The sequence below is a fragment of the Oenanthe melanoleuca genome, chromosome 25, assembly GCF_029582105.1.
Source record: "Oenanthe melanoleuca isolate GR-GAL-2019-014 chromosome 25, OMel1.0, whole genome shotgun sequence".
Classification (NCBI taxonomy): domain Eukaryota; kingdom Metazoa; phylum Chordata; class Aves; order Passeriformes; family Muscicapidae; genus Oenanthe; species Oenanthe melanoleuca.
The window spans coordinates 5,499,573-5,511,834 of record NC_079358.1 but is presented as its reverse complement, the minus strand read 5'-3'; the positions used below and the strand labels follow the sequence as shown (position 1 = coordinate 5,511,834).

The following is a 12,262-nucleotide window of genomic DNA, read 5'->3' as shown; positions in this document are numbered from 1 at the left end:
TCACTGGGGACATTGGGGACATGGGGACACGGGGACAGGCAGAGCTGGCGGCTGACGATGCACGTCATGACAGCGGGGATCAGCTCGTGCAGCTGGGACAGGGGGACATTGGGGACAGGGAGACGTCACTGGGGACATGAGGACATTGGGGACATCATTGGGGACATTGGGACAATGGGGACACATTGGGGACACATGGACATTGGGGACATGGGGACATCATTGGGGACATTGGGGACATCATTGGGGACATTGGGGACATTTAAGGACACTTGGGGACAGCTTCAGGACACATTTGGGACATTTGAGGACGCATGTGGGACATCCTGGGACACTCAGGGACAGGTTTGAGACACTTGAGGACACTTTGGTGACACTCAGGTGACATTAATGACACTCAGGTGACACTCAGGTGACACAGGTGACACTCACGTATTTCTCCAGGTACAGGGTGGGGTTGTCCATCAGGGACAGGAAGTTTCAGGAGGTGACAGGTGTGACACACAGATTACACAGGTGACATTAATGACACACAGGTGACACTCAGGTGACACTCAGGTGACACAGGTGACATTAATGACACTCAGGTGACACTCAGGTGACACTCAGGTGACACTCAGGTGTGGCACTCACGTATTTCTCCAGGTACAGGGTGGGGTTGTCCATCAGAGCCTTCACCATCCTCATCAGGTAAATGAGCAGCGCCAGGTTGTTCTGAACCACGTTCACCCGCACCTGGGGACAGGGACAGGGGACACTGAGGGGACAATGGGGACACTGCGGACAATGGGGACACTGAGGGGACACTGGGACACTGAGGGGACAATGGGACACTGAGGGGACAATGGGGACAGGGGACACTGGGGACACTGAGGGGACAATGGGGACACTGAGGGGACACTGAGGGGACACTGAGGGGGACAATGAGGGGACAATGAGGGGGCAGGGGACAGCCAGGGGACACTGAGGGGACAGCCCCAGGGTTTTGGGTCAGGATTTTGGGGTGAATTCCCAGGGTTTTGGGGCAGGGTTTTGGGGTGAATTCCCAGGGTTTTGGGACAGGGTTTTGGGGTGAATTCCCAGGGTTCTGGGACAGGGTTTTGGGCAGGATTTTGGGGTGAATTCCCAGGGTTTTGGGGCAGGGTTTTGGGGTGAATTCCCAGGGTTTTGGGGCAGGGTTTAGGGTCAGGATTTTGGGGTGAATTCCCAGGGTTTTGGGGCAGGGTTTTGGGGTGAATTCCCAGGGTTTTGGGGCAGGGTTTTGGGGTGAATTCCCAGGGTTTAGGGGTGAATTCCCAGGGTTTTGGGGAGGATTTTGGGGTGAATTCCCAGGGTTTTGGGGCAGGGTTTAGGGTCAGGATTTTGGGGTGAATTCCCAGGGTTTTGGGCAGGATTTTGGGGTGAATTCCCAGGGTTTAGGGTCAGGATTTTGGGGTGAATTCCCAGGGTTTAGGGTCAGGATTTTGGGGTGAATTCCCAGGTTTTGGGGCAGGGTTTTGGGGTGAATTCCCAGGGTTTTGGGCAGGATTTTGGGGTGAATTCCCAGGGTTCTGGGTCTCTCACCCCCTCGGAGATGAAGGTGCTGAAGCGCGGCAACATCTGGTACAGCCCAGGGTCAGTGGCGATGCTCTGGAGAGCTTCCTGTGGGACAGGGACAGAGGGGACAACGTTGGGGACATTGTGGGGACATTGGGGACATTGGGGGTGTAGCTTTGGAGTGATTTTGGGGGATTTTTGGAATTTTTAGGGTATTTTTAAGAGATTTTTTTTTAAAATTTTTTTAGGAATTTTTGGGGTGATTTTTAGGAATTTTTAGGGGATTTTTTTTGGGGATGATTTTGGGGTTTTTGGGGTGACTCACAGCCCGTTTGGCCTCGCAGGACCCCACACAGGCCTCGGTGATCTCCTTGTAGGGGCAGATTTGGGGCATTTTTTGCCATTTTTTTGGGATTTTTTTTGGGTTTTTGGGCTCTATGAACTCTGTAGAATTTTGGGATTTTTTTTGGGGATGATTTTGGGGTTTTTGGGGTGACTCACAGCCCGTTTGGCCTCGCAGGACCCCACACAGGCCTCGGTGATCTCCTTGTAGGGGCAGATTTGGGGCATTTTTTGCCATTTTTATGGGATTTTTTTTGGGTTTTTGGGCTCTATGAACTCTGTAGAATTTTGGGATTTTTTTGGGGATGGTTTTGTGGTTTTTGGGGTGACTCACAGCCCGTTTGGCCTCGCAGGACCCCACACAGGCCTCGGTGATCTCCTTGTAGTAGAGCTGCTGCTCCACCGAGAGCTCGTGGACGCTGCGCGGCTTCAGCCGCAGGGGGGGCGCCTCCAGCAGGGGGGGCTTCTTCTCCTTCCCTTTTTTGGGGATCCCAAAATATCCCAAAATACCCCTGAGCACCCCAGAATCAGCCTCAGCACCCCAAAATTGCCCTGAGACCCCCAAATCCCCCCAAATTCTGACTGGGTTTCCTCAAATCCTGCTGGTTTACCACCCCCATCCAGCAGGGGGCGCTGCTTCTCTTTCCATTTTTTTTTGGGGATTCCCAAAATCTCAGGGGCGCCCCAAAATATCCCCAAAATCACCCTGAGAACCCTAAAATCTCATTGAGCGCCCCAAAATCTTCTTAAACCACCCCAAACCCCCCAATTTTCCCCTCAAATCACCCCAAACCCCCCCAAAATCTCCCAAATTTCACAAAATTTCTCTTCAAACCTCCCAAAATCCCCTTCAAGACCCCCCCAGAATCCCCCTAAATTGCCCCAAAATCCCCCAAATTCCTCTTAAACCACCCCAAAATTCCCCTCAAACCTCCCCAAATCCCCCCAAATCCCCTTTAAGCCACCCCAGAATCCCCCTCCTCACCTTTTCCATCGCCCCCAGCCCCTCCTGGCCCCTTGGATTTCGGGGTCCCCTCCTCCTCCTGCCCGGGCTTGGCCGATTTCAGGGGTTCAGTGGCCTCGGCCTTCTGCTGCTCCTTGGGGGCTGGGGGCAAAAAAGGGGTCAGGGGGCCCCAAAATCCCCTGGGGGGCCCCAAAAACGGGGTCAGGGGGCCCCAAAATCCCCTGGGGGGCCCCAAAAACGGGGTCAGGGGGCCCCAAAATCCTCTGGGGGGCCCCAAAAATGGGGTCTGGGGCCCCAAAAATGGGGTCAGGGGGCCCCAAAATCCCCTGGGGGGCCCCAAAAATGGGGTCAGGGGAGTAAAAAATCCTCTGGGGGGCCCCAAAAATGGGGTCAGGGGAGTAAAAAATCCTCTGGGGGGCCCAAAAACGGGGTCAGGGGGCCCAAAAATGGGGTCAGGGGAGTCAAAAATCCTCTGGGGGGCCCCAAAAATGGGGTCAGGGAGCCCCAAAATCTTTTTGGGGGGCCCCAAAAACAGGGTCAGGGAGCCCAAAAATGGGGTCAGGGGAGTCAAAAATCCTCTGGGGGGCCCCAAAAATGGGGTCAGGGGGTCCAAAAATGGGGTCAGGGGAGTCAAAAATCCTCTGGGGGGCCCCAAAAATGGGGTCAGGGAGCCCAAAAATGAGGTCAGAGGGCCCCAAAATCTTTTTTGGGGTCCCCAAAAACGGGGTCTGGGGCTCCAAAAATGGGGTCAGGGGAGTAAAAATCCTCTGGGGGGCCCTAGAAATGGGGTCAGGGAGCCCCAAAATCTTTTTTTGGGGTCCCCAAAAACGGGGTCTGGGGCCCCAAAAATGGGGTCAGGGGAGTCAAAAATCCTCTGGGGGGCCCCAAAAACGGGGTCAGGGGGCCCCAAAATCCTCTGGGGGGCCCCAAAATCTTTTTTGGGGTTCCCAAAAACGGGGTCTGGGGCCCCAAAAATGGGGTCAGGGGAGTAAAAAATCCTCTGGGGGGCCCTAGAAATGGGGTCAGGGAGCCCCAAAATCTTTTTTGGGGTCCCCAAAATGGGGGAAAAGGGAAATTTGGGGTTTTTGGGGTCTCACCTGGAGGGGGGTTCTCAGGGATGGCCGGCTGCACGCCCTCGATGCTGAGCCAGTGAGCTGGGGGAAAATTGGGATAAAACTGGGATGAAATTGGGATAAAATTGGGATAAAATTGGGATAAAATTGGGATAAAATTGGGATAAAACTTGGGCAAAATTTGGATAAAATTCAGCTAAAAATTCGGCCAAAATTCAGCCAAAGTTTGGCCAAAATTCGGCCCAGATTCACACAAATTTGGCCAAATTTCAGCCAAAATTTAACTACAATTTGGCCAAAATTTACCCAAAATTCAGCAAAAATTTGGCCCAAAATTCTGCCAAAATTAGGTCAAAATACAGCCAAGGTTTGGCCAAAGTTCAGCCAAAATTTACACAAAATTCAGACAAAGTTTGGACAAAATTCACTCAAAATTCAGCCAAAGTTCACCCAAAATTCAGCACAAATTTGGCCAAAATTTATCACAAGTTCAGCCAAAATTCAGCCAAAGTTTTGTCAAAATTCAGCAAAAATTCAGCATAAATTCACCCAAAATTCATCTCAAATCCCCTCAAAATCCCCCTAGAAAATCCCTCTTAAAAAAAAAAAAAAATCAGAAAAAATCCAAAAAAATTCCCCAAAATTTCCCAAAAAACCCTCAAAAAATTCCCAAATTACCCCAAAATCTCCTCATAACTCCCCCCCAAAACCCCCCTAAAATCTCTGTAAATCCCTCTAAAACCCCCAAAAAATTCTGAAAAAAAATCGGGAAAAAATGTGAAAAAAATTCAAAAAAATCCGAAAAAAGTTCTAAAAAAAAAACCCCAAAAATTCGAAAAATTCCCAAAAACTTCCCAAATTCCCCCTGACCTTTGAGGCAGACGTCCAGGGGCACCCTGGGCAGGGGGGGTGTTGATGATGTCACTCAAATGCCCCCAAAAATCGCCCAAAAAATTAAAAAAAAATCTGAAAAAAATCCATAAAAAAAAAAATAAAATTCTGAAAAATTCCCAAAAAATTCCCAAAAAATCCCCATTTCCCCCTGACCCTTGAGGCAGACATCCAGGGGCACCCTGGGCAGGGGGGTGTTGATGATGTCATTCAAATGCCCCCAAAAATCGCCCAAAAAATTAAAAAAAATCTGAAAAAAATCCATAAAAAATCCAAAAAAATCTGAAAAATTCCCAAAAAATTCCCAAAAAATTCCCAAAAAATTCCAAAATTCCCTGACCCTTGAGGCAGACGTCCAGGGGCACCCTGGGCAGGGGGGTGTTGATGATGTCACTCAGCTCCACCCAAAAATCCCCCGAAAAATTAAAAAAAAATCTGAAAAAAAATCCATTAAAAATCCGAAAAATTCCCAAAAAATTCCCAAAAAATTCCCAAAAATTCCCAAATTCCCTGACCCTTGAGGCAGACGTCCAGGGGCACCCTGGGCAGGGGGGGTGTTTATGATGTCACTCAGCTCCACCCAAAAATCCCCCAAAAAATTAAAAAAAAAATCTGAAAAAAATCCGAAAAAAATCCAAAAAAAATCTGAAAAATTCCCAAAAAATTCCCAAAAAATCCCCATTTCCCCCTGACCCTTGAGGCAGACGTCCAGGGGCACCCTGGGCAGGGGGGTGTTGATGATGTCACTCAGCTCCACCCAAAAATCCTCCGAAAAATTAAAAAAAAATCTGAAAAAAATCCGAAAAAAATCCGAAAAATTCCCAAAAAATTCCCAAAAAATTCCAAAATTCCCTGACCTTTGAGGCAGACATCCAGGGGCACCCTGGGCAGGGGGGTGTTGATGATGTCACTCAGCTCCACCTCCTTCTCCTCGTAGAAGTAGAGCTCGCGGCCGCCGCCGCTGGCGAAGCGGAACGGGATGAACTCCTGGGCCTGGAACCCGTACAGGGGCTGGGGGGGGAAATCAAATATTGGGAAAGGTTCCCAAAAAATCTGGGAACATTTCCCTGCATTTTGGGAAAATTATGTCCAGTTTTGGGGGGATTTTCCCTGATTTTCAGGGAATTTTCCTTGATTTTTGGGCTGTCTTCCTTGATTTTAGTGACATTTTTCCCAATTTTAAAGGGATTTTCTCCAGTTTTAGGGGAATAATTTCTTAATTTTGAGGTTGTCTTCCTTGATTTTAATGAATTTTTTCCCAATTTTAAGGGGATTTTCTCCAGTTTTAGAGGAATATTTTCTTAAATTTGGGGTTGTCTTCCTTGATTTTAATGACATTTTTCTCAGTTTTAAGGGGATTTTCTCCAGTTTTAGGGGAATATTTTCTTAAATTTGGGGTTGTCTTCCTTGATTTTAATGAAATTTTTCCCCAATTTTAAAGGGGATTTTCTCCAGTTTTAGAGGAACATTTTCTTAAATTTGGGGTTGTCTTCCTTGATTTTAATGAAATTTTTCCCAATTTTAAGGGGATTTTATCCAATTTTAGAGGAATATTTTCTTAATTTTGGGGTTGTCTTTGATTTTAATGAATTTTTCCCAAATTTTAAGGGGATTTTCTCCAGTTTTAGAGGAATATTTTTTTAAATTTGGGGTTGTCTTCCTTGATTTTAATGAAATTTTTCCCAATTTTAAAGGGATTTTCTCCAGTTTTAGAGGAATATTTTCTTAAATTTGGGGCTGTCTTCCTTGATTTTAATGAAATTTTTCCCAAATTTTAAGGGGATTTTCTCCAGTTTTAGAGGAATATTTTCTTTAATTTGGGGCTGTCTTCCTTGATTTTAATGAAATTTTTCCCAATTTTAAAGGGATTTTCTCCAGTTTTAGGGGAATATTTTCTTAATTTTGGGGCTGTCTTCCTTGATTTTAATGGAATTTTTCCCAATTTTAAGGGGATTTTATCCAATTTTAGAGGAATATTTTCTTAATTTTGGGGTTGTTTTCCTTGATTTTAATGAATTTTTTCCCAAATTTTAAGGGGATTTTCTCCAGTTTTAGGGGAATATTTTCTTAAATTTGGGGTTGTCTTCCTTGATTTTAATGACATTTTTCCCAATTTTAAGGGGATTTTATCCAATTTTAGAAGAACATTTTCTTAAATTTGGGGTTGTCTTCCTTGATTTTAATGAATTTTTTCCCAATTTTAAGGGGATTTTCTCCAGTTTTAGAGAAATATTTTCTTAATTTTGGGGTTGTTTTCCTTGATTTTAATGAAATTATTCCCAATTTAAAGGGGATTTTCTCCATTTTCTTAATTTTGGGGTGATTTTAGGAGGATTTTCCCCAATTTTGGGGCAATTTTCCTTGATTTTGGGGGCTGTTTTCCTGGATTTTGGGGCAATTTTCTCCAATTTTAGGAAAAATTTTCTTTGGTGTTTTGGGGATTTTTTTGAGAAAATTTCATCCAGTTTTGAGGGGATTTTCTCCAATTTTGGGGGGATATTTTCCTTGATTTTAGCGGATTTTTCTTGATTTTACAGGAATTTTTCCCAGTTTTGGGGCAATTTTCCTTAATTTTAGGAGAATTTCCCCCAATTTTGGGTGAATTTTTCCCAATTTTAGAACTTCCCTTAATTTTTGGAGGAATTTTCCCCAATTTTAGGGGAATTTCCCCCAATTTTAGGAGAATTTTCCTTGATTTTGGGGCATTTTCCCCAATTTTGGAAACTTTCCCTCAATTTTTAGGGAATTTCCCTCAATTTTGGGAACTTTTCCTTTAAATTTAAAAAATTTCTCTGCATTTTTGTAAACATTTCCTCCAATTTAAAGTGAATTTCCCCCAGTTTTTTGCCAAATTTTTTTCCATTTTTCCCTGATTTTCGTGGCTTTCCCTCAATTCTTGGGTTTTTTATCATTTTTTGGGTTATTATTTCAATTTTTTGGGGTGTTTTTACCTCCACATTTTTCAATTTTAGGGCGAAATCCACGTCCCCTGTGGTGAGTTTTCTTCTCTTCCCCATGTGCATGAATTTCAGAGCATCCTGTGGGGGAAAAAAAAGAGATTTTGGGGTGAATTAAGGCAAAAAAGGGATTTTTTTGGGAAAAAGAATTTATTTAAAGAGGGTTTGGAAGTAAAAAAATGGGATTTTTTGGGGAAAAAATTGATTTTTTTTTTTTGAGAAAAAAAGAGGATTTTTAGGGGAAAAAAAGGGAATTTTGGGGGAAAATGGATGTTTAGAAAATGTCTGGGGGTAAAAAAAAGACTTTTTGGGGAAAAAGTGAGATAAAGAGAGTTTTGGGGTAAAATAAAGGGATGTTTTTGGGGGGGAAATGGATTTAAGAAGGGATTGATGTGAGTTTGAGAGAAAAAGGGAGTTTAGAGTGGGAAAAAGAAGGAAAAAAATTAAAATGAGCGTTTTATGTCAGGAAAATTAGGTGAGAAAAAATAAAATTGGGGTCTAGGATGAGAAATTTGGGAGGAAAAAAGAGATTTGGGGAGGAATTTGGAGGGGAAGAAGAGATTTTTGAGAGGAATTAAGGGGCGAAAATGAGGTTTGGGATGGTTTTAGGGATAAAAAAATAAAATTAGGGCTAGGATGAGAAAATCGGGGAAAAAAGGAGATCTGGGGAGGAACGATGCGGTTCAGGAGAGGTTTGGGGGTGCTGTGCGTGAGGGGAAAATTGCTTTTTTGAGGGGAATTTTGAGCTCTGAGGGGCTCCCCACCCCCAAATTTTGAGGTTCATCCCCCAAACCTCCTGTACCCCAAAAATTTGGGGTGTTCTCTCACCTGCGCCACCTCCTTGAGGCGGTAGCTCGCCTCCTCCGCCAGCAGCTGGCACGTCTCCTCAGGGACCCCCGGCACCCCCATGGCCTCCGCCATCACCTTCATGGACTCGGCGGGCAGCAGCGTGTGGCTCAGCTTCAGCTTCTTCTCCTCCGCCATCTCCGAGCCCCCAAAACCGGGGGGAGCCCCAAAAAACGGGGGAAAAGCGCGCGGAGTCCCTCAGGCAGCGGCCGCCGCCGCCATCTTGGAGCGGCCCCTCAGAGCCGCCGCCATCTTGGGGCTCCGCCTCCCGCCGCCGCGGGTCCTGGAAGGAACATTTTGTATAAAATTCACCGAGGGGTGAATCGTGGTTTAATTAGCTGGAGGTTAGGGGGATATCTATGATAATGGTTATCGCGATATGTCGGCGCGGTGTGAGGGGGAATGAGGGTTTGGTGGAGGTGCGGGAAGCGGAGGTGGGTGAGGGTTGTTATGGACCTGCCAGGACCTGCGGGAGGCGGGAAAGGGAGGCGGGGGTTGGGCGGCAGCGCGTGCGCGGCGGGAGGCGCGGGGTGAGCGGGGGAGACCATCGGGGAGAATGGGGGGGAGTGGGGGGAACAGTGAGGGGACAATGGGGGACAATGAGGGGACAGTGAGGGGACAATGGGGGGAATCACTGGGGGGGAAGGAGGGGAAATGGGGGAGGCCATGGGGGGAATGAGGGGAGAAATTGCGGGAAACCACTGAGGGGGAAATAGCGGGATCCGTGAGGGGAATGGGAGAAACCGTTGTGGGGAATGAGGGGGGGAATGGGGGAGACCATTGGAGGGGGAATGGGGGGAGATTGGGGGAGACCATTGAGAGAAAATCGGGGGGGGGGGTCAGGGGGAACCCTTGGGGGTTTCCTCCAGCCTGATCTCCCCCCCCCCCCCCACAGGACATTGGAACCCTCCAACCCAAAAATCCCCTTTAAACCTCCCCAATTCCCCCTAAATTCCCCCCAAAAGGCCGTTTAACCCCCGCCATGCCGCGGCGCTACCACACTCGCCCGCTGGGCTCGCTGACCGTGCCGGGCCCGCTGTACTCGGTGCGGGTGCTGCAGGTTGGCTACAACACCCCAATCCCCGCTAGCCACAGCCCCACCCTCGCTAGCCACACCCCCTCCCTCACTAGCCACAGCCACACCCTCACTAGCCACACCCCCTCCCTCACTAGCCACACCCTCACTAGCCACACCCTCACTAGCCACAGCCCCACCCTCGCTAGCCACAGCCCGGCCCCCGCCGGCCCCGCGCTCGCCGACGGCTCCATCACGCTGGTCTCCGGTGGCCCCCTGACCGTGCTGGTGGACACGGGCGGCCCGTGGCTACGGGACCGCCTGCCGGGGCTGCTGAGGGCGCAGGGCGTGGCCACCGGCGACGTCACGCACGTGGTGGCCACCCACGGCCACTCGGACCACGTGGGCAACCTCAACCTGTTCCCGCGGGCCGCGCTGCTCGTGGGCTTCGACCTGTGCAGCAGCCGCGGCCTCTACTCGCCCAACGGGCTGGCGCAGGGCGCGCCGCTCGTGCTGCACCCCGGGCACCTGGAGGTGGTGGCCACGCCCGGGCACACGCGGGCCCACGTCAGCCTGGTGGCCCGCGGGACCGGCCTGGGCACCGTGGTGGTGGCCGGGGACGCGTTCGAGCGGCGCGGGGACGGGCGGGAGTGGCGGGCCCTGAGCGAGGAGCCCAGCGCGCAGGCGCGCAGCCGGCGGAGGCTGCTGGCCGCCGCTGACGTCATCGTGCCCGGGCACGGCGCGCCGTTCCGCGTGCGGAGGGGGCGGGGCTGGGACCGCGAGGAGGAGGAGGAGGAGGAAGAGGAGGAGGAAGATGATGAGGATGAGGATGATGAGGATGAGGATGATGAGGATGAGGATGGCGGATCTGGACGTGAGGAGGAGGATGGAGATGGTGAGAGAGGCTGGAGGGGGCGCTGGGGACACGGGGACACCACTGGAGGTGGCGCTGGGGACATTGGGGACAGCTCTGGGGACATGGGGACATCATTGGGGACACCTCTGGGGACATGGAGACACCACTGGAGGTGGCGCTGGGGACACGGGGACAACCCTGAATTGGGACACAGGGACATGGGGACACCATGGGAGGTGGCACTGGGGACATTGGGGACAGCTCTGGGGACATGGGGACATCATTGGGGACACCTCTGGGGACATGGAGACACCACTGGAGGTGGCGCTGGGGACACGGGGACAACCCTGAATTGGGACACAGGGACATGGGGACACCATGGGAGGTGGCACTGGGGACATTGGGGACAGCTCTGGGGACATGGGGACAACCCTGAAATGGGACACAGGGACATGGGGACAGCTCTGGGGATATGGGGACACCTCTGGGGACATGGGGACACCACTGGAGGTGGCACTGGGGACACGGGGACAGCTCTGGGGACATGGGGACAACCCTGAAATGGGACACAGGGACATTGGGGACATCATTGGGGACAGCTCTGGGGACACTTCTGAGGACGTCGGGACACATCAAGGGACACGGGGACACCACTGGAGGTGGCACTGGGGACATGGGGACACATCAAGGGACACGGGGACAACCCTGAATTGGGACACAGGGACATGGGGACACTGCTGGGGACACGGGGACAGCTCTGGGGACATGGGGACAACCCTGAAATGGGACACAGGGACATTGGGGACATCATTGGGGACAGCTCTGGGGACATGGGGAAGCCACTGGGGACACAGGGACATGGGGACAGCTCTGGGGACACAGGGACACCACTGGAGGTGGCACTGGGGACACGGGGACAGCACTGAGGACACGGGGACAACCCTGAATTGGGACACAGGGACATGGGGACATCACTGGGGACATGGGGACACCATGGGAGGTGGCACTGGGGACATTGGGGACAGCTCTGGGGACATGGGGACAACCCTGAAATGGGACACAGGGACATGGGGACATCATTGGGGACATGGGGACAGCTCTGGAGGTGACACTGGGGACACGGGGACAGCTGTGGGGACATGGGGACACCATGGGAGGTGGTACTGGGGACATGGGGGACACATCTGGGGACATGGGGACATCACTGGGGACATGGGGACAGCTCTGGAGGTGGCACTGGGGACACTGCAGAGTGTCCCCGAGCCCAGGTGACACCTGTGCTGTCCCCAGGTGCCGAGAGCCGGGAGAGAGAGTGACAGCGGTGACACCGGAGCTTGGGGACATCTAAGACCTTGGGGACATCCTGAGTGTCACTGGGACCTTGGGGACATCACTGAGACCTTGGAGATCAGGACCCCCTTGGGGACATCTGAAGACCCTTGAGATGCCACCAGATCCCCCTTGGGGACGTCCCCAGGACTTTGAAGACCCCAAAATGGGGACAGGACGCCTTGGGGACATCGTTGAGACTTTGGGGACATCCTGAGTGTCACCAGAGCCTTGGGGACATCTGAGAGCCTTGGAGATGCCACCAGGACCCCTTTGGGGACATCTGAGAGCCTTGGGGACATCCTGAGACCTTGGAGATGCCACCAGAGCCCCTTGGGGACACCTGAGAGCCTTGGGGACATCCTGAGTGTCACTGTGACCTTGGGGACCTTTGGGGACATCCCCAAACCCCTGGAGATGCCACCAGGACCCCCCTGGGGACATCCTGAGACC

At 50.9% G+C, this 12,262-nt stretch overlaps 2 protein-coding genes across 2 annotated transcripts in view; one reads left to right on the top strand and one right to left on the bottom strand.

Moving 5' to 3' along the window:
• Nucleotides 1-10,242, bottom strand: part of LOC130263338 (transcription initiation factor TFIID subunit 6-like) — an 11,159-nt gene extending 917 nt beyond the window's left edge. Inside the window, exons 1-10 of the mRNA XM_056510843.1 lie at nt 10,153-10,242; nt 8,592-8,892; nt 7,758-7,844; nt 5,664-5,817; nt 3,940-3,996; nt 2,864-2,983; nt 2,213-2,355; nt 1,564-1,641; nt 634-735; nt 5-92 (exon numbers count right to left, since the gene is read on the bottom strand). Coding sequence (XP_056366818.1) covers nt 5-92; nt 634-735; nt 1,564-1,641; nt 2,213-2,355; nt 2,864-2,983; nt 3,940-3,996; nt 5,664-5,817; nt 7,758-7,844; nt 8,592-8,747 — 985 coding nt within the window. The 5' untranslated portion in view covers nt 8,748-8,892; nt 10,153-10,242. The remainder of the gene's footprint in view (nt 1-4; nt 93-633; nt 736-1,563; nt 1,642-2,212; nt 2,356-2,863; nt 2,984-3,939; nt 3,997-5,663; nt 5,818-7,757; nt 7,845-8,591; nt 8,893-10,152) is intronic.
• Nucleotides 9,493-11,858, top strand: MBLAC1 (metallo-beta-lactamase domain containing 1). Its single transcript, XM_056510286.1, has 2 exons — nt 9,493-10,519; nt 11,771-11,858. Exons 1-2 carry the CDS (start codon nt 9,592-9,594, stop codon nt 11,794-11,796), a joined length of 954 nt encoding a protein of 317 aa, XP_056366261.1. The 5' UTR covers nt 9,493-9,591; the 3' UTR covers nt 11,797-11,858.
• The last annotated feature ends 404 nt before the right edge of the window (nt 11,859-12,262 follow it).

What these genes read in the sequence shown, in the direction of transcription:
- MBLAC1 (XM_056510286.1), top strand. Translation starts at nt 9,592, where the DNA reads ATGCCGCGGCGCTACCACACTCGCCCGCTGGGCTCGCTGACCGTGCCG. An exon ending in TGAGGAGGAGGATGGAGATG is followed by an intron (nt 10,520 to 11,770) that starts GTGAGAGAGGCT and finishes TGCTGTCCCCAG; the next exon opens with GTGCCGAGAGCCGGGAGAGA.